This window comes from Mobula hypostoma, chromosome 6 (genome assembly GCF_963921235.1).
Source record: "Mobula hypostoma chromosome 6, sMobHyp1.1, whole genome shotgun sequence".
Taxonomy (NCBI): Eukaryota; Metazoa; Chordata; class Chondrichthyes; order Myliobatiformes; family Myliobatidae; genus Mobula; species Mobula hypostoma.
Genome location: NC_086102.1, coordinates 167,801,956 through 167,821,460, shown reverse-complemented (window position 1 = coordinate 167,821,460; position 19,505 = coordinate 167,801,956). Strand labels below are relative to the sequence as shown.

At 43.5% G+C, this 19,505-nt stretch overlaps 2 protein-coding genes across 6 annotated transcripts in view; one reads left to right on the top strand and one right to left on the bottom strand.

Moving 5' to 3' along the window:
* Positions 1 to 355: 355 nt before the first annotated feature.
* Positions 356 to 7,910, bottom strand: phospho2 (phosphatase, orphan 2). Of its 5 annotated transcripts, XM_063052199.1 has the most exons (4): positions 7,776 to 7,842; positions 6,793 to 6,910; positions 3,595 to 3,654; positions 356 to 3,502 (listed from the first exon to the last, which is right to left on the bottom strand). In XM_063052199.1, exon 4 carries the CDS (start codon positions 3,483 to 3,485, stop codon positions 2,769 to 2,771), a length of 717 nt encoding a protein of 238 aa, XP_062908269.1. In that variant the 5' UTR covers positions 3,486 to 3,502; positions 3,595 to 3,654; positions 6,793 to 6,910; positions 7,776 to 7,842; the 3' UTR covers positions 356 to 2,768. The 5 variants fall into 5 exon arrangements, with proteins under 5 accessions (XP_062908269.1, XP_062908268.1, XP_062908270.1 ...); XM_063052198.1 differs by lacking the exon at positions 6,793 to 6,910 and having other exon boundaries at positions 7,776 to 7,884; XM_063052200.1 differs by lacking the exons at positions 6,793 to 6,910; positions 7,776 to 7,842 and adding an exon at positions 7,526 to 7,753.
* Positions 7,911 to 7,956: 46 nt separating this feature from the next.
* The window catches only part of cfap210 (cilia and flagella associated protein 210), a 48,141-nt gene continuing 36,592 nt past the window's right edge, over positions 7,957 to 19,505 (top strand). Inside the window, exons 1-2 of the mRNA XM_063052195.1 lie at positions 7,957 to 8,083; positions 14,226 to 14,303. Coding sequence (XP_062908265.1) covers positions 8,008 to 8,083; positions 14,226 to 14,303 — 154 coding nt within the window. The 5' untranslated portion in view covers positions 7,957 to 8,007. The remainder of the gene's footprint in view (positions 8,084 to 14,225; positions 14,304 to 19,505) is intronic.

Here is a 19,505-nt window from a genome sequence, read left to right as displayed (position 1 = left end):
GTAGCCTGTGTCATTGTGTGTTTTTGGACTTTCAACATCAGACACTGATCAGGCCCTGGCTTGTGTCCCCGCAGTATTGGTCCACAGGTCACACCTCTTGATCCATAGCCATTTGTGTACTCTCAGAGAAGGGATTGATGTAGAAGGCAGTTGGAAAATGGTGCATTCCTGCCATTCTGTTTACTCCTGATAAATCAACCCAAGTTTCTCAAGGCCATTAATTTAATAATTATAGCGATAACATTCTTAAAAGCAGGCATCAACTAACAGCTGCATAACTTTAATCAAAATTTAGTCAGAAGGTTGTAACAATGTTGAAGTGAACACTAAAATGAAAAATCCACTTGAACAATTTAAAACTTTTATTATTATTTTAAATCACATCACAATTTTCTAAAATACATTGTTTTTAAAATAATTTATATAATTAAACATTCATTATTTGATCCAATTTACATAAAAAGATTGTGAATGAAGCTTCCAATTTTGAGTTGTTGCCTCACCTGGAAGGACTGTATGAGGCCCTGAATAGAGGTGAGGGAGGAAGTGAATGGAGCATTTATGTCACTTCCAGGGTTATCTGCCAGGAGGGAGATTGGTGGGGAGGTAAAGATGTGTTTGGTGATACGATCGTCTTGAAGACGGTGGAAGTTGTGAAGATTAATGTGTTGAATGCGGAGGCTCTTGGGGTGGTAGCTAAGGCCAAGTGGAACTCTATCCCTGTTAAAGTGGTGGGAAGATGGAGTAAGCGTGCAGGTCTGGGAAATGCAGGTGAGGGCAGCCCGGGTCCTTCCAAGTGAGGTAATATTTCACCTACAAATCTGTTGGGGTTCTGTATTGTATCCAGCGATCCTGATGCACCAAAAGCAGAATTTCCCAGTGGCCAACCATTTTAATTCCCATCCCCATTCCAATATGTCAGTCTATGGCCTCCTATTTTGCCATGATGAGGCCACTCTCAGGGTGGAGAAGTAACACCTCATATTCCATCTAGGTAGCCTCCAACCTGATGGCCTGAACATCGATTTCTCCTTCTGGTAATTTTTTCCCCTCCCCTTTCCCTCTTCTTTTATTCCCACACTGGCCTCTTACCTCTTCTCCTCACCTCCCCTGATGCTGACCCTTTAGGTTGATTTATACTTCTGCGTCAAATCGACGCCATAGGTATGGCGTAGCCACGAACCCTATGCAGTGCCTACGTAGCCTGATGCACAACTCTCCCAAAATGTAACTATGCGTCGCGGCAACGCAGACTGCAACAACTGTGATTGGTCTGCTTGGTAGCATTGCATTTCCTCCTATGCTGCAACAGCTTCCCATTGGGCGACTGAAGGCAGGGAAGGAACTCTGGCTGCAATGCTTTCCATAAAGCTTTACAGACCTCCGAAATTATGGAGGACACATTTTGCTTTTACAAAAAAAGACGCTCGCTTTAAACTTGTTTACCCCGAGAAAGACTACCATGACCATGAAGCCTTGCACGGGCAGATGCGTGCACAAATTGCAGAGTGACGCAGACACACCAATGCACAAGTATAAATGCTCACAATGGCGTTGCCCACTTGCGTAGGCTACGGCGCAAGCTTGACGCAGAAGTATAAATCAGCCTTTACTCCCATGATCCACTCTCCTCTTCTATCAGATTCCTTCTTCTCCAGCCCTTTACCTTTCTCACCCACCTGGTTACCTGGTTTCACATATCACCTTCTAGGTAGCTTGTCCTCCTCTTCCCAATGTTTTTTAATTCTGGCATCTTTCTCCTTCCTTTCCAGTCAGAAGGATCTCGATTCAAAGTGGCGATTACTTATTAATTTCCATAGATGCTGCCTGACCTGCTGAGTTCCTCCAGCATTTTGTGTGTGTTGCACCAATTCATAAGGCTATTTTATATACAGCAGTCGTCCCCAACCTCTGTGAAGCATGCAGGGGTACAGTGGTAGCCGGAACGCACCCAGCACATCCTTAAGAAAAAAGCCAAAATAAACAAGCTAATTACCAGGTGGCACCTAATTAATTAGCTTGTTTATTTCAGCTTTTTTCTTAAAGATGTGCTGGGTGCATTCCAGCTACCACTGCACCCCTGCATGCTTCGCGGCTCGGTATTGGTCCGTGGCCTGGAGGTTGGGGACTACTGATATACAGCATGCAAGGTACCAACTTGTACAAACACACCAAAAAAACCAAGCATAACAACTTAAAGATCTTACCAACTGTTAATATTATATTGATATAAGCATTCCACAGACACATTACAATAGCTTTTCATGGTCATTGGCAATTTCTGCAACATTTATTAAGAACATCTTTATGCTATCATAAAGCTCTAAAAAAAAACATTGCACTTCAAATAGGCTTTCGAAATATCTCCCTGCTTCTCAATACCGGAACACAGCTTTGTTCCCCATTAAATCCTGAGTAATCTATCATTTTTGAGCGAGAAGATCAAACCTGACACACTTATTTAAAAAAAAGTAAATTCATGCTATTGACAAGTGTGCTACATGTTAATGTATTCAAATTAAACACAATTTCAAAGCATTTAGGTGAATTGTTAGTGGTACAATTTAAATGGTATAATTGACTCATTCAAATTCCTTTGCATTCATCCATACAGAAAAATTCAGTCCACACCTGAATTGTCAGCATTTGATAATTTATAAAATTAAGATGCCCAAGTGCTTTGACTCTCCAATATTGTATTTGTGGCAGTTCTATGAATGTGTAATTAATAACAAATAATCTTGTTTGCAAATAAATCAATAGAATAGTTAAGTTATTAAAGAGTTTTTCAAATAAGAAATGATTTCTTCACCTGAAGACCATATCACTATCATTGGCAAAAATCTTTCAAGCATTTCATCAATCAGCTTCTCTAACCTGTAACCTTTTCTAACCATGGCAACATCATTCTCCTTTAAACTTTCAATTGGGCACAAGTCATTTCCTCCATCACCAATGTAAATGATTTTTTTATACTGTACTCCCAATTTAAGTTGATTAGCAACAAATTCATTTAATGCTTTTCTCTTGCAAAGATTATCAGGACATTGTGGACAACTATGGGAATGAAAACTCTCAATTCTTAAATAACCTCGTTCATCAAATGTTGCTGGATTTGTAAGAATGCTATCAAAAGCTAACCTTGTATTTGTAGATTCTAAGATCCAATTGATAAAAATTGTGTTGGAATCAGAAATAATTATACAGTCAACATGTTTCTTGATTTGGCAGATGAACTTCAAGAGGTCGACCATTCCTGAACAATATGGTATGGATTCCATAATCTGTTTTATTTCAAGTTCTTTGATTCCTTGGTCTCCAATGTAACCAAGCACTCGTCTCATGTATTCATTCCAGTGTTTTCCATTATACTTTTTATGAAACCAATCTGGAAGTTTCTTTTCAGGAGTACATCTCACAACCCAAGTATCACTGTTCTCATCCACAATTGTGTGGTCAAAGTCAAAAGTGAGTAAACTCTTCATTTTCTGGAATCAGCCTCCTATGTTTTAAAACAAAAAGAAAGAAGTGCTTTATACATAGCTGCACTCTTGTCTTAATTCAAGATAAATAATGAACATGTTACATATTTACCCGGTAAATAATGTTGCTGGGGAATTCTGAGCATCAAATTTTTGAAAAGATTATAAGGATCTGTAGAGGTGCAGTAACAATTTACTGTAATTGGTAATTATTTTATTATTGTCAAATGTACCGAGATACAGTGAAAAGCTTTGTATGCATGCCATCTGAATAGATCATTACATACACAAGTACATTGGGGTAGTACAAAAGGAAAAGCAGTAATAGAATGCAGAATATTTGTTGCATTTACAGAGAAAATGCAGTGCAGGCAGACAAATAAGATATTGGGGCTATGATGAGATAGATTGAAAAATTAAGTTACCCAAACATACAAGAGATCTGTTCAACAGTCTTATAACAGTGGGAAGAAGTTTATTTACATAGATAGGCTAGAGAACTACACACATAGAAGTTGCTGCTGAATGCAGCAGGCCAGGCAGCATCCCTAGGAAGAGGTACAGTCGACGTTTCGGGCCGAGACCCTTCGTCAGGACTAACTGAAGGAAGAGCTAGTAAGAGATTTGAAAGTGGGAGGGGGAGGGGGAGATCCAAAAAGATAGGAGAAGACAGGAGGGGGAGGGATGGAGCCAAGAACTAAACAGTTGATTGGCAAAAGGGATATGAGAAGAGGTCCGGGAAGAAAGAAAAGGGGGAGGGGGGAAAGCCCAGAGGATGGGCAAGGGGTATAGTCAGAGAGACAGAGGGAGAAAAAGGAGAGAGAGAAAAAGAGTGTGTATATAAATAAATAATGGAAGGGGGTATGAGGGAATGTGAGGCATTAGCGGAAGTTTGAGAAGTCAATGTTCATGCCATCGGGTTGGAGGCTACCCAGACAGAATATAAGGTGTTGTTCCTCCACCCTGAGTGTGGCTTCATCTTTACGGTATATATCAGAATGAGGATGGGATGTGGAATTAAAATGTGTGGCCACTGGGAGATCCTGCTTTCTCTGGCGGACAGAGCGTAAGTGTTCAGTGAAACGATCTTCCAGTCTGCGTTGGGTCTCGCCAATATATAGAAGGCCACATCGGGAGCACCGGACGCAGTATATCACCCCAGCCGACTCACAGGTGAAGTGTCGCCTCACTTGGAAGGACTGTCTGGGGCCCTGAATACTGCTGAGAGTGGAAGTGTAAGGGCATGTGTAGCCCTTGTTCTGCTTATAAGGATAAGTGCCAGGAGGGAGATTGGTGGGGAGGGATGGGGGGGACAAATGGACAAGGGAGTCACATAGGGAGTGATCTCTGCGGAATGCAGGGGGGGGGAGGGAAAGATGTGCTTCATGGTGGGTTCCCGTTGGAGGTGGCGGAAGTTACGGAGAATTATATGTTGGACCCGGAGGCTGGTGGGGTGGTAGTTGAGGACAAGGGGAACCCTATTCCTAGTGGGGTGGTGGGAGGATGGAGTGAGAGCAGATGTGTGTGAAATGAGGGAGATGCATTTGAGAGCAGAGTTAATGGTGGAGGAAGGGAAGCCCCTTTCTTTAAAAAAGGAGGACATCTCCTTCGTCCTGGAATGAAAAGCCTCATCCTGAGAGCAGATGCGGCGGAGACGGAGGAATTGCGAGAAGGGGATGGCATTTTTGCAAGAGACAGGGTGAGAAGAGGAATAGTCCAGATAGCTGTGAGAGTCAGTAGGCTTATAGTAGACATCAGTAGATAAGCTGTCGCCAGAGAAAGAGACAGAAAGATCTAGAAAGGGGAGGGAGGTGTCGGGAATGGACCAGGTAAACTTGAGGGCAGGGTGAAAATTGGAGACAAAGTTAATGAGCTCAGCATGCGTGCAGGAAGCAGCGCCAATGCAGTCGTCGATGTAGCGAAGGAAAAGTGGGGGACAGATACCAGAATAGGTTTGGAACATAGATTCTTCCACAAAGCCAACAAAAAGGCAGGCATAGCTAGGACCCATGTGGGTGCCCATAGCTACACCTTTAGTTTGGAGGAAGTGGGAGGAGCCAAAGGAAAAATTATTAAGACTAAGGACTAATTCCGCTAGACGGAGCAGAGTGGTGGTAGAGGGGAAGTGGTTAGGTCTGGAATCCAAAAAGAAACGGAGAGCTTTGAGACCTTCCTGATGGGGGATGGAGGTATATACGGACTGGACATCCATGGTGAAAATTAAGCGGTGGGGGCCAGGGAACTTAAAATCATCGAAAAGTTTCAGAGCGTGAGAAGTGTCACGAACATAGGTCGGAAGGGATTGAACAAGGGGTGATAAAACCGTGTCGAGGTATGCAGAAGCGAGTTCGGTGGGGCCGGAGCAAGCTGAGACAATAGGTCGGCCAGGACAGGCAGGTTTGTGGATCTTGGGTAGGAGGTAGAAACGGGAAGTGCGGGGTGTGGGAACTATAAGGTTGGTAGCAGTGGATGGGAGATCCCCTGAGAGAATAAAGTCGGTGATGGTGTGGGAGACAATGGCCTGGTGCTCCTTAGTGGGGTCACGATCGAGGGGTAAATAAGAGGAGGTATCTGCGAGTTGTCGCTGTGCCTCGGCAAGGTAGAGGTCAGTACGCCAGACTACAACAGCACCCCCCTTATCGGCGGGTTTAATAATAAGGTCAGGATTAGTCCGGAGGGAGTGGAGAGCAGAGCGTTCCGAAGGAGTGAGGTTGGAATGGGGACAAGGTGCGGTGAAGTCGAGGCGGTTGATGTCCCGTTGGCAATTAGCAATAAAGAGATCCAGAGCAGGCAGAAGACCAGAGCGGGGTGTCCATGAAGAAGAGGAGGGTTGAAGACGGGAGAAGGGGTCATCAGTGGGTGTAGGAGAGTCCTTGCCGAAGAAGTAGGCTCGGAGACGGAGCCGGCGGAAGAAGAGTTCCTCATCATGGCGAATGCGGAACTCGCTGAGGTGTGGGTGAAGGGGGACAAAGGTGTGGCCCTTACTGAGCACAGAGTGCTCTGCCTCAGAGAGTCGGAGGTCGGAGGGAATGGTAAAGAACCGGCACCGATGAGAGCTGGGATCAGCGGGGGGAGGGAGCTGGGGGTGTCAGTGGAGAGGGGAGGGTTGGGGTGAGAGGAAGAAGGAGCCTCCGAGGGCCCAGGAGTAGCTGACGGAATGTGAGGGAGACAGGGTTGCAGAGTAGTGGTGGGGGAAGGGAAGACGGGAGTCACAATAGCAACACATGAAGACCTGGCCTGGAGTTCAAGGCTGGGGTCGCAGTTGGTGGTTGCGCAATCGCTTTGAAGCTGGAGAGCTGGAGCTATTCACCTTAAAAAAATTCCAGAAGGCATTTTCTTTCTATCAAGCAGTAGAAAATGCTTCAATTTGCAGAGGAATCAAGTACATACTAGGATATTGAATGAAGGTGATTGTCGAGAGATCCACCCTGGACATGAGAATTTCAAAGCAAAGCACTGTATGATTAGTTTCTGAGGCACATTTCTGGGGTTAATTTGTGGCATATTCAATTGCACATCCAAAAAATAATTATCTGAAATTCTATTATTTATATATCATAGGATTAGTAAAGTGGAAACTTGACCCAACATCATAAAAACAGAAAATGTTTGATGGAAATTTGAAATAAAAATAGAAAATGTTGGAATAAGTCAGGGGACCTGACAGTATATGTAGAAACAGAAGACAACTAACATTTCAGGTTGAACACACATCAGAACTCAGTAAGACCTGCTGAGTTTTTCCAGCATTTTCTATTTTATTTGGTATATTTTTCATTATTAAGCGTCAAAGGAATTTTCAAAAGGGAAGTATTTTAAAGCTAACCATAAAGAGTAACAGACATACTTTCGATGCTAGAGAGGTCACAATAAAGAACATAAAATATACATAAAACAAATTTTATGTGACGTTTTATATTGCACATGTCCCCATGCTTCTTAATAATAACCCACGTCTTCATTTGAAACGATTCAGAAGGTTTAGAGAGTAATTCAGGCCATCCTAATCGTTTTCAGAAATATCTTCGTTTCATTTTACTCACACTTTATTCCCAACTGCCTCATTTAAGTAGGCCACAAGGTCAAAATTTCACTGCCGGAACCAGGGGTAAAAATGAACCTTGAGCACGAAGCAGACGCCCAATGGTATTCCCACTTCTGCAGTAACTTATTGCCCTTTTGAGTTTCCTATCTTTCACTCAAATTTAAAAAAACACTTTACTTTCGTTAGCTTATGATTACTCAAAGAAACAACATCGCTAAGATCCGAAGGATCTTCATTTGATACGATACCTCGACTCGACAGCGGTACTGTCACAGCGACAAACCCGATCGACAGCCGGAACCAAGCGCAGCCGCAACTCTCCACTCAGTGTTCGCGCGGCTCCGCCCGCCGCCTGTAGCCTGGTAACAGAGCACGCACTTCGCCCACACTTCCGGTGTTGTTGCCAGGCAACGCAAACCCCGCTGCCGCCCGGCTCTGTGCTCGGGGAAATGTTGGGCTTCGACGATTAGCTTCGAAGACATGGTGCAAATGGCGGCTGCGACAAACTTTGCGCCGCCAAATGGAAGATCGATGAGTGACATTAGAAACAATTCTGGTGAGTGTTTCTTCAAAATGGGACAAAGGACGCACAACCGTGTTGCTTTTGTGGGACTGGAGACAACGGGTTAATCCGTTCCGATGGATCCGGGTATTATAACTTATCATAAAAGTTGCTGGTGAACACAGCAGGCCAGGCAGCATCTCTAGGAAGAGGTACAGTCGACGTTTCAGGCCGAGACCCTTCGTCAGGACTAACTGAAGGAAGAGTGAGTAAGGGATTTGAAAGCTGGAGGGGGAGGGGGAGATGCAAAATGATAGGAGAAGACAGGAGGGGGAGGGATAGAGCCGAGAGCTGGACAGGTGATTGGCAAAGGGGATACAAGAGGATCATGGGACAGGAGGTCCGGGAAGAAAGACAAGGGGGGGCGGGACCAGAGGATGGGCAAGGGGTATAGTGAGAGGGACAGAGGGAGAAAAAGGAGAGTGAGAGAAAGAATGTGTGTATAAAAGTAAGTAACAGATGGGGTACGAGGGGGAGTAGGGCATTAGTGGAAGTTGGAGAAGTTGATGTTCATGCCATCAGGTTGGAGGCTACCCAGATGGAATATAAGGTGTTGTTCCTCCAACCTGAGTGTGTCTTCATCTTTACAGTAGAGGAGGCCGTGGATAGACATGTCAGAATGGGAATGGGATGTGGAATTAAAATGTGTGGCCACTGGGAGATCCTGCTTTCTCTGGCGGACAGAGCGTAGGTGTTCAGCAAAGCGGTCTCCCAGTCTGCGTCGGGTCTCGCCAATATATAAAAGGCCACATCGGGAGCACCGGACGCAGTATATCACTCCAGCCGACTCACAGATGAAGTGTTGCCTCACCTGGAAGGACTGTTTGGGGCCCTGAATGGTGGTAAGGGAGGAAGTGTAAGGGCATGTGTAGCACTTGTTCCGCTTACACGGATAAGTGCCAGGAGGATGATCAGTGGGGAGGGATGGGGTGGGGGGACGAATGGACAAGGGAGTCGCGTAGGGAGCGATCCCTGCGGAATGCAGAGAGAGGGGGGGAGGGAAAGATGTGCTTAGTGGTGGGATCCCGTTGGAGGTGGCAGAAGTTACGGAGAATAATATCTTGGACCCGGAGGCTGGTGGGGTGGTAGGTGAGGACCAGGGAGTGGGGTGGCAGGAGGATGGAGTGAGAGCAGATGTACGTGAAATGGGGGAGATGCGTTTAAGAGCAGAGTTGATAGTGGAGGAAGGGAAGCCCCTTTCTTTAAAAAAGGAAGACATCTCCCTCGTCCTAGAATGAAAAGCCTAATCCTGAGAGCAGATGCGGCGGAGACGGAGGAATTGCGAGAAGGGGATGGCGTTTTTGCAAGAGACAGGGTGAGAAGAGGAATAGTCCAGATAGCTGTGAGAGTCAGTAGGCTTATAGTAGACATCAGTGGATAAGCTGTCTCCAGAGACAGAGAGAGAAAGATCTAGAAAGATCTCTGTCCCTCTGAATATACCCCTTGCCCATCCTCTGGGTCCCCGCCCCCTTGTCTTTCTTCCCGGACCTCCTGTCCCATGATCCTCACATATCCCTTTTGCCTATCACCTGTCCAGCTCTTGGCTCCATCCCTCCCCCTCCTGTCTTCTCCTATCATTTTGGATCTTCCCCTCCCCCTCCAACTTTCAAATCCCTTACTCACTCTTCCCTCAGTTAGTCCTGACGAAGGGTCTCGGCCTGAAACGTCGACTGCACCTCTTCCTAGAGATGCTGCCTGGCCTGCTGCGTTCACCAGCAACTTTTATGTGTGTTGTTTGTATTTCCAGCAGCTGCAGAATTCCTGTTGTGAGAGAAAGAATGTGTGTATAAAAATAAGTAACAGATGGGGTATGAGGGGGAGGTGGGGCATTAGCGGAAGTTAGAGAAGTCGATGTTCATGCCATCAGGTTGGAGGCTACCCAGACGGAGGCGGACGTTAGAGAAGTCGATGTTCATGTTCCGTCTGAGTAGCTTCCAACTTGATGGCATGAACATCGAATTCTCTAACTTCCGCTAATGCCCCACCTCCCCCTCGTACCCCATCTGTTACTTATCTTTATACACACATTCTTTCTCTCACTCTCCTTTTTCTCCCTCTAACCCTCTGAATATACCCCTTGCCCATCCTCTGGGTCCCCCCCTCTTGTCTTTCTTCCCGGACCTCCTGTTCCATGATCCTCTCGTATCCCTTTTGCCTATCACCTGTCCAGCTCTTGGCTCCATCCCTCCCCCTCCTGTCTTCTCCTATCATTTTGGATCTCCCCCTCCCCCTCCAACTTCCAAATCCCTTACTCACTCTTCCTTCAGTTAGTCCTGATGAGGGGTCTCGGCCTGAAACGTTGACTGCATCTCTTCCTAGAGATGCTGCCTGGCCTGCTGCATTCACCAGCAACTTTTATGTGTGTTGCTTGAATTTCCAGCATCTGCTGAATTCCTGTTGTTTGTATTATAACTTCTCGCACATTTTGGTATATACTTCTCTGTGAGGTCTAATACTTTATCAGCGCGAGTATGGTCGCTATGAATCCTCTCAGAAATGTATGCATCACACAGCTGGGAATTTCCGTTCCGATAGGATCACAGAGATTTTTTTTCATTAATTGCATCTGGTTACTAGGGTGAAAAACAACTTACCATCTCCCAGGTCAAAATTATAAGCCTATTTGTACAAGATGTTTTTGCAGCATAAGAGACTCATTTATATAAAACTTCTGAAGTAAGATTTACTAAACTCTGTAGGATCATTAACCCTCTTCAATTGACCCTTGTTGATGACAATGTGAACAAACTTCTCAAGACTCATATCCTGGGAATCACCTCCCAGTAAAATAATGTATTACTTTCAAGGTACCAACATAGTCTTTTTGTTTGATGGTAAAAAAAAGACGTTTGAACATTAAGATCTAAAACCTGGCACAAAACCTGGTCTACCAGGTCACCCAAATGCTGGTCTACCTGCCCTCGTATTTTCTTCCAAGACACAGATGATCTACAGCTTGAAGTATTGGAAGGAACCTAAGCTATTCCAGCAAATTTCTCTAAATCCATTAGAAGGAAAAATGAATCTAAGCATTCTCTCCCTGGTCCACAGCTCTGTCACAGAGGCCTTAATTTCACTCTGTTGATTCCATTGGGGAGATCATGTCATTCACATGTTGGGCACCAGAATTCCAAACCAGACAGTCTATTCCAAGCTCAGTAACAAAAAGAATCCTTAAAACATGCAGTATCTTCACACACTCCTGGATTGTTGTGAATAGTAGCATATCTCTTTAATGGATGAAATTTGAGGGAAAAAAGACAGAACTGATCAAAAAGGAGCATGAATTAGAGCCAAACTGAATAAATAAAGAGATAAAAGTGGAGAGAGAGGGAATCTAAGGATGAAGGAGAAATGAAGACAATTAAAAACAAATTTTATCTGTACATTATTTGACTCTCAAGGAAGAGTATATTACACACAAGAATGGAAGCCAATTGTTTAAATTGTTCCACTTCTGGGCCAGTGGGGTTAAGTAATATTGCTTTAACATTTATACAATTTGTAATGTACTGTAAGTATTCCCACATTTTCTATAGTTTGTACTGGCTAGTTAAAATAGATAGGTGATGCAGAAGATTTACAACAATAATTGGGTTGAGAGCAAGTAACCACTGGTGTGAGGCAAGCAGTGGAATTACGTGCAATTCACTATATATCTTTTCTTGGGAAGAAATTGTTGGCTATAATTAATATAAATCAGCACATCATTCTCGGCAACTTCCATCATCTTCAATGGGATCCTACCATGAAACACATCCTTCTCTCTCCCCCCAACTCTCAACTTTCCACAGGGATCACTCTCTCCATGATTCCCTTGTCCACACATCCCTCCCCAACAATCTCCCTCCTAGTATTTATCCCTGCAAGCAGTACAAGTGCTACTCCCACTCATTCACCTCCTCTCACAACACCATTCAGGGCCCCAAACATACCTTCCAGGTGAGGCAACTCTTCTCTTGCAAGTCTGATGGGGTAATCTACTCTACTGGGCGCTTGGCCTCCTCTACATAAGTCAGACCTGACATAGATTAGGAGATCATTTTTTTGAGCACCTTCATTCCATCTGCCACAATAAGCATGATTTCTCAGTGACCATCCATTTTAATTCTACTTCACATTCCCATACCAACGTTTCAGGCTATGGCTTCCTCTGCTGCCACAATGAGGCGACTCTCAGGTTGAAGGAGCATCACTTCATTCCACCTTTGTAGCCTCTAACCTAATGGCATGAAGATTAATTTTTCTAACTTCTGGTAATTTTCCCCCAACCCCCCTCTTTTTTCATTCTCCATTCCAGCTCCTCTGTTGCCCTTTTCCTCACTTACCCATTACCTCCCTTTGGTGCTCCTCCTCCTTCCTTTTCTCCCATGGTCCACTCCCCTCTCCTATCAGATTCCTTCTTCTTCAGCCCTTTATCTTTTCAACCCATCACCTCCCAGTTTCTCACTTCCTCTCCTCTACCCATCCACCTTTTCCCTCACTTGGCTTCAGCTGTCGCCTGTCAACTTGTACTTCTTCTCCTCCTCTGCCCCACCATCTTAATCTGGCTTCTTCCACCTTCCTTTCCAGTCCTGATGAAGAGTCTCAGCCCAGAATGCCAACTGCTTATTCCCTCCATAGGTGCTGCCTGATTGCTGAACTTGTTCGGCATTTTGTGTGTTGCCCTGGATTTCCATCATCTGCAGAATCTTTTGTGTTTGTAATTAATAATGCTATAGTTATAAGCTGTTTTTTTCCTAAAAAACCTATTTAAAATTGTTTACAGATGCATTATCTTTCTCACAGTATTTATTTCTTACTAGAACACATTTTTGTTGAGAGTTATGAACATCTGTCACTGTTTATCTTCATCCTTTTTATTTTTCCCAAACCTTATGTTCCTTATGTTCATATTTTCATTGAAGTCTAAGGTACTGGTTTTAGATCTCAGTTTCTCATTTTCAGAATTAACTATGAAATTGAGACCGTCGCAAAGGATCCTTTACTTAGAAATTATTAATTAATTATCTCTTGTTACCATACCATCTTATCTAAAATAGCCAGTTTCCTGGTTGGCTCCACAAGTTATTATTCAATTCTTTATGAACTCATCTAAAGGCTGACTTTGCCAATTTGATTTGCTCAATCCATGTGAAGATTAATGCCACCCATAATAATTAAGTAAGTCTATTTCAAGTTCCCAGTTTTTCTTCATTTCTGATCTGCATATCGCTACCATTAGAGATCCTATTGCCATCAATGATTTGTTAACCTTGCCTTATCCTATCTGCACCCAAACTACCAGTCTGTGGTGGCCAGTGCTATCATGTTTGCTGTTGTGTGCTGGGGCAGCAGGCTGAGGGTAGCAGACACCAACAGAATCAACAAGCTCATTCGTAAGGCCAGTGATGTTGTGGGGATGGAATTGGACTCTCTCACGGTGGTGTCTGAAAAGAGGATGCTGTCTAAGTTGCATGCCATCTTGGACAATGTCTCCCATCCACTACATAATGTACTGGGTGGGCACAGGAGTACATTCAGCCAGACTCACTCCACCGAGATGCAGCACAGAGCGTCATAGGAAGTCATTCCTGCCTGTGGCCATCAAACTTTACAACTCCTCCCTTGGAGGGTCAGACACCCTGAGCCGATAGGCTGGTCCTGGACTTATTTCATAATTTACTGGCATAATTTACATATTACTAGTTAACTATTTATGGTTCTATTACTATTTATTATTTATAGTGCAACTGTAACGAAAACCAATTTCCCCTGGGATCAATAAAGTATGACTATGACTAAGAAATTAATTCTGTCTTGATCTTTTGAGTCAAGTCTAATAAGCATTGACCTCAACCTTTACAAAGAAAGCTATCCGCTTCTTTTTACCTTCTGTCTACCTTCCTAAAATTTAAAAGACCCCAGAATATTCAGTTCCCATCCTTAGTCACCTTGCAGTCACCCTGCAATGCACTGTCACTCAACTATTTTGGTCTTAAATATGAATTGTATTCCTTTTGCAGTTTGATAAGATTCTTAACGAGGAACAAGTAAATTAGTAATTGTAAAAGTAAATTGGTAGATGAACTGTAATTATTATAATTGTGTGTTTTTGGAAATAATTTTCCAGCTGCTTATTATATATGCACTGTAGGTAGAATATCTTCAGTTCGGAACACCAAATTATGTGCACCAAAATGTTCTGAGGAAAAGGAACCTGGAGAAGGGAATGGTAGGTGCTTTTAATGTTGAGAAATATAGCCATGCATATTGTGTTAAATTATAAATAAAGAATTAAGTTCTGTTGTAAATAGGTGTAGCGTTAAAAGGATAGTATGACTAGAAAATTTTGCTTGGATATTATTAAATAACACAAATAAACATCAAGATTGTTTATTGTCATTCTGTAGTATACAAGTGTAAAGGAGAACAAAATGATTGTTGCCCCAGATCCGCTAATTTATGCTCGCTAATTCAATGTATCCTGGATTCTGGATTGTGTGCAGATATCAAACACAGGACATATTCCTGATCTGGGTACAGATAGGGGGAGTTGGACAAAAAAGACAGGTACAATCGAATGCTGTTCATAGACTTCAGTTCAGCATTCAACACAATCATTCCTCAGCACTTGATTGGAAAGCTGAAACTGCTGGGCCTGAACACCTCCCTCTGCAACTGGATCCTAGACTTCCTGACTGGGAGACCTCAGTCAGTCCAGATCAGGAGCAGCATCTCCAACACCAACACACTGAGCACGGGGTGCCGCAGGGCTGTGTGCTCAGTCCACTGCTGTTCACTCTACTGACCCACGACTGTGCAGCAATACACAGCTCGAATCACATCATCATATGTGAAAAGAAAAAGATTGGTTAAGACAAATGTAGGTCCCTTACAGTCAGAAACAGGTGAATTGATCATGGGGAGCAAGGACATGGCAGACCAATTGAGTAACTACTCTGGTTCTGTCTTCACTAAGGAGGACATAAATCTTCTGGAAATAGTAGGGGACTGAGGGTCTACTGAGATGGAGGAACTGAGGGAAGTACATGTTAGTAGGGAAGTGGTGTTAGGTAAATTGAAGGGATTAAAGGCAGATAAATCCCCAGGGCCAGATGGTCTGCATCCCAGAGTGCTTAAGGAAGTAGCCCAAGAAATAGTGGATGCATTAGTGATAACTTTTCAAAACTCGTTAGATTCTGGATTAGTTCCTGAGGATTGGAGGGTGGCTAATGTAACCCCACTTTTTAAAAAAGGGAGAGAGAAACCGGGGAATTATAGACCGGTAAGCCTGACATCGGTGGTGGGGAAAATGCTAGAGTCAGTTATCAAAGATGTGATAACAGTACATTTGGAAAGCAGTGAAATCATCGGACAAAGTCAGCATGGATTTGTGGAAGGAAAATCATGTCTGACGAATCTCACAGAATTTCTTGAGGATGTAACTAGTAGAGTGGATAGGGGAGAACGAGTGGATGTGGTATATTTGGATTTTCAAAAGGCTTTTGACAAGGTCCCACACAGGAGATTAGTGTGCAAACTTAAAGCATACGGTATTGGGAGTATGGTATTGATGTGGATAGAGAATTGGTTGGCTGACAGGAAGCAAAGAGTGGAAATAAACGGGACCTTTTCAGAATGGCAGGCAGTGACTAGTGGGGTACTGCAAGGCTCAGTGCTGGGACCCCAGTTGTTTACAATATATATTAATGACTTAGACGAGGGAATTAAATGCCCGCATCTCCAAGTTTGTGGATGACACGAAGCTGGGTGGCAGTGTTAGCTGTGAGGAGGATGCTAAGAGGATGCAGGGTGACCTGGATAGGTTAGGTGAGTGGGCAAATTCATGGCAGATACAATTGAATACAGATAAATGTGAGGTTATCCACTTTGGTGGCAAGAACAGGAAAACAGATTATTATCTGAATCGTGGCTGATTAGTAAAAGGGGAGGTGCAACGAGACCTGGGTGTCATTGTACACCAGTCATTGAAAGTGGGCATGCAGGTACAGCAGGCGGTGAAAAAGGCGAATGGTATGCTGGCATTCATAGCAAGAGGATTTGAGTACAGGAGCAGGGAGGTACTACTGCTATTGTACAAGGCCTTGGTGAGACCACGCCTGGAGTATTGTGTGCAGTTTTGGTCCCCTATTCTGAGGAAAGACATTCTTGCCATAGAGGGAGTACAAAGAAGGTTCACCAAATTGATTCCTGGGATGGCGGGACTTTCATATGATGAAGGACTGGATCGACTAGGCTTATACTCTCTGGAATTTAGAAGATTAAGGGGGGATCTGATTGAAACGTATAAAATTCTAAAGGGATTGGACAGGCTAGATGCAGGAAGATTGTTCCCGGTGTTAGGGAAGTCCAGAAAGAGGGGTCACAGTTTGAGGATAAAGGGGAAGCCTTTTAGGACCGAGATGAGGAAAAACTTCTTCACACAGTGAGTGGTGAATCTGTGGAATTCTCTGCCAGAGGAAACAGTTGAGGCCAGTTCATTGGCTATATTTAAGAGGGAGTTAGATATGGCCCTAGTGACTAAAGGGATCGGGGGTATGGAGAGGAGGCAGGTATAGGGTTCTGAGTTGGATGATCAGCCATGATCATACTGAATGGCAGTGCAGGCTCGAAGGGCCGAATGGCCTACTCCTGCACCTATTTTCTATGTTTCTATATAAGTTCGCCGATGACGCGACCGTGGTGGGTCTCATCAGCAAGAACGATGAGTCAGCATAAAGAGAGGCGGTGCGCGGCTAATGGGCTGATGCAGAGCCAACAACCTGTCTCTGAATGTGAACAAAACAAAAGAGATGGTTGTTGACTTCAGGAGAGCACGGAGCGACCGCTCTCCGCTGAACATTGATGGCTCCTCCGTTGAGATCGTTAAGAGCACCAAATTTCTTGGTGTTCACCTGGCGGAGAATTTCACCTCATCCCTCAACACCAGCTCCATAGCCAAGAAAGCCCAGCAGCATCTCTACTTTTTGCGAAGGCTGAGAAAAGTCCATCTCCCACCCCCCCATCCTCACCACATTCTACAGAGGATGTATCGAGAGCATCCTGAGTAGCTGCATCACTGCCTGGTTCGGGAATTGCACCATCTCAGATCGCAAGACTTTGCAGCGGATAGTGAGGTCAGCTGAGAAGATCATTGGAGTCTCTCTTCCTGCCATTACAGACATTTACACCACACGCTGCACCCGTAAAGCCAACAGCATTGTGAAGGACCCCATGCACCCCTAATACAAACTCTTCTCCCTCCTGCCATCTGGCAAAAAGTACCGAAGCATTCAGGCTCTCATGACCAGACTGTGCAACAGTTTCTTCCCCCAAGCCATCAGACTCTTTAATACCCAGAATTTAGATTAACATCTACATCATTTATTATTATATTGTAATTTGTCCTCTACTGTGCCTATTGTCTTGTTTATTATTTATTGTACTGCCCTGCATTGTTTTGTGCACTTTATGTAGTCCTGTGTAGGTTCTGTAGTCTAGTGTAGTTTTTGTGTTGTTTCATGTAGTCTAATGTAGCCTTGTGTTGTCTCACTTAGTCTAGTGTAGTTTTGTGTTGTTTCATGTAGCACCATAGTCCTGGAGGAACGTTGTTTCGTTTTTATTGTGTACTGTACCAGCAGTTTATGGTCGAAATGACAATAAAAAGTGACGACTTGACTTTGCACCAACCGCATTTATTATAGGTAGCTGCCAATATCGAAATAAAACCAGAAAATGCTGGAAACAGTCAGTTAATCAGATAGCATCTTTGAAAAATGAAATAGTTCAGAATCAGATTTGTTGTCATTGACATATGTAGTGAAATCTAATGTTTTACAGCAGCAGTACAATGCAATACATAAAAAATTACTATAAGTTACAATAAGAAATATATTTTTAAAAGTACGAAAAGAAAGAATAATAGTGAGGTAGTGTTCATGGGAAATTTGATGGTGAAGGGGAAGAAGCGGTTCCTAAAATGTTGAGTTTGCAACATTGAGGCTCCTGTGCCTCCTCCCTGATGGTAGTAATGAGAAGAGGGCATGACCTGCTTTGTGAGGGTTCTTAATGATGGACATGTTTTCTTGAGGTACTACCTTCTGAAGATATCCTCAATGATGGGGAGGCTAGAGTCCATGTTGGAGCTGGCTGAGTTTACAACCCTTTGCAGCCTCTTTTGATCCTGTGCATTGGAGCCCCTGTACCAGACAGAATACATGATACATCTGTAGAAATTTGCTAATCTTTGGTGACATACCAAATCTCCTCAAACTCCAAATGAAGTACAGCCACTGGTGTGCCTTCTTCATGATCAAATTAGTATGTTCGCCCAGGATATATCGTCTGAGATGTTGATGTCAAAGAACTTGAAGCTTCTCTCTCTTTCTGCCACTGACCCCTCAATTAAGACTGGTGTCTTCCACTTCCTGAAGTCCACAATCAATTCCTTGGTCTTACCGACATTGACTGCAAGGTTATTGTTGTGACACCAGTCAGCCAGTTGATTTGTGTCACTCTTGCATGCCTCCTTATCACCATCTGATATTCTGCCAACTGTTGTGTCATTGGTGAGTATGTAGATGGTGCTTGAGCTGTGCCTAACTTCGCAGTCGTGAGTACAGAGCAGTGGCTGCCAAACATTTTTGTGTACCTCTCCGTTTGCTCCCAGACCATATCCCCAGTGCCATCCTCTCCCTTTCCAGCCATTACATAAAAATGATAAAGAATGATGCACAGTGAAAGGAATATGAACATCAAATTCAATGCAGTTCCAAATAATTCAAATCTATTTAAAGCTACATACAAATAAAATTCTTTAATTACAGTAAAACAATTCTCATCAACAATTTTAGTGCATATATTAGTAGTCCAACTATTCACTACTTTATTGCTTTTCCACCATTCAGTGAGATAGTTGGAGTGATATCGGCTTCTCGACATCAGGCTGAATATCACTCCGAGGGAGTCTCAGATCCCCACATTCGGTAATTTGCAGTATGTTTCATTGCTTTGAAGAAGTTGGGTGGCTGCACTGAAACTGTGCTCCACTAAATATGACGTTGGAAAGGTAATAAAGAGCATCTTAACCTTTTTCTACAATGCAGGAGAGCATTCAGAGGGGGCACAGTATATTTGAAGATCATCATCTGGTATTCTTTCTCTTCCAACTCAGAGAGGCTCAGAAATTGGACATGGACACGATGACCAATGTTGTACTTTGATAGGGTTAACTTAGTTAGAAATGTGGAGATGATTGATGTGACTTTGATAGGATTCCCATCATTTCCTTGCAAATGAAGAGTGATTTCATTAAATTTTGTGAATAATTTTGACAAATAAACAATATCATGCCTAATATTCTTGAGATGATTACTGAATGAAACTTTAGAGTCTTCAAAGAATTTTATCAGTTTCAAAAAGTGTATAAAAGCAT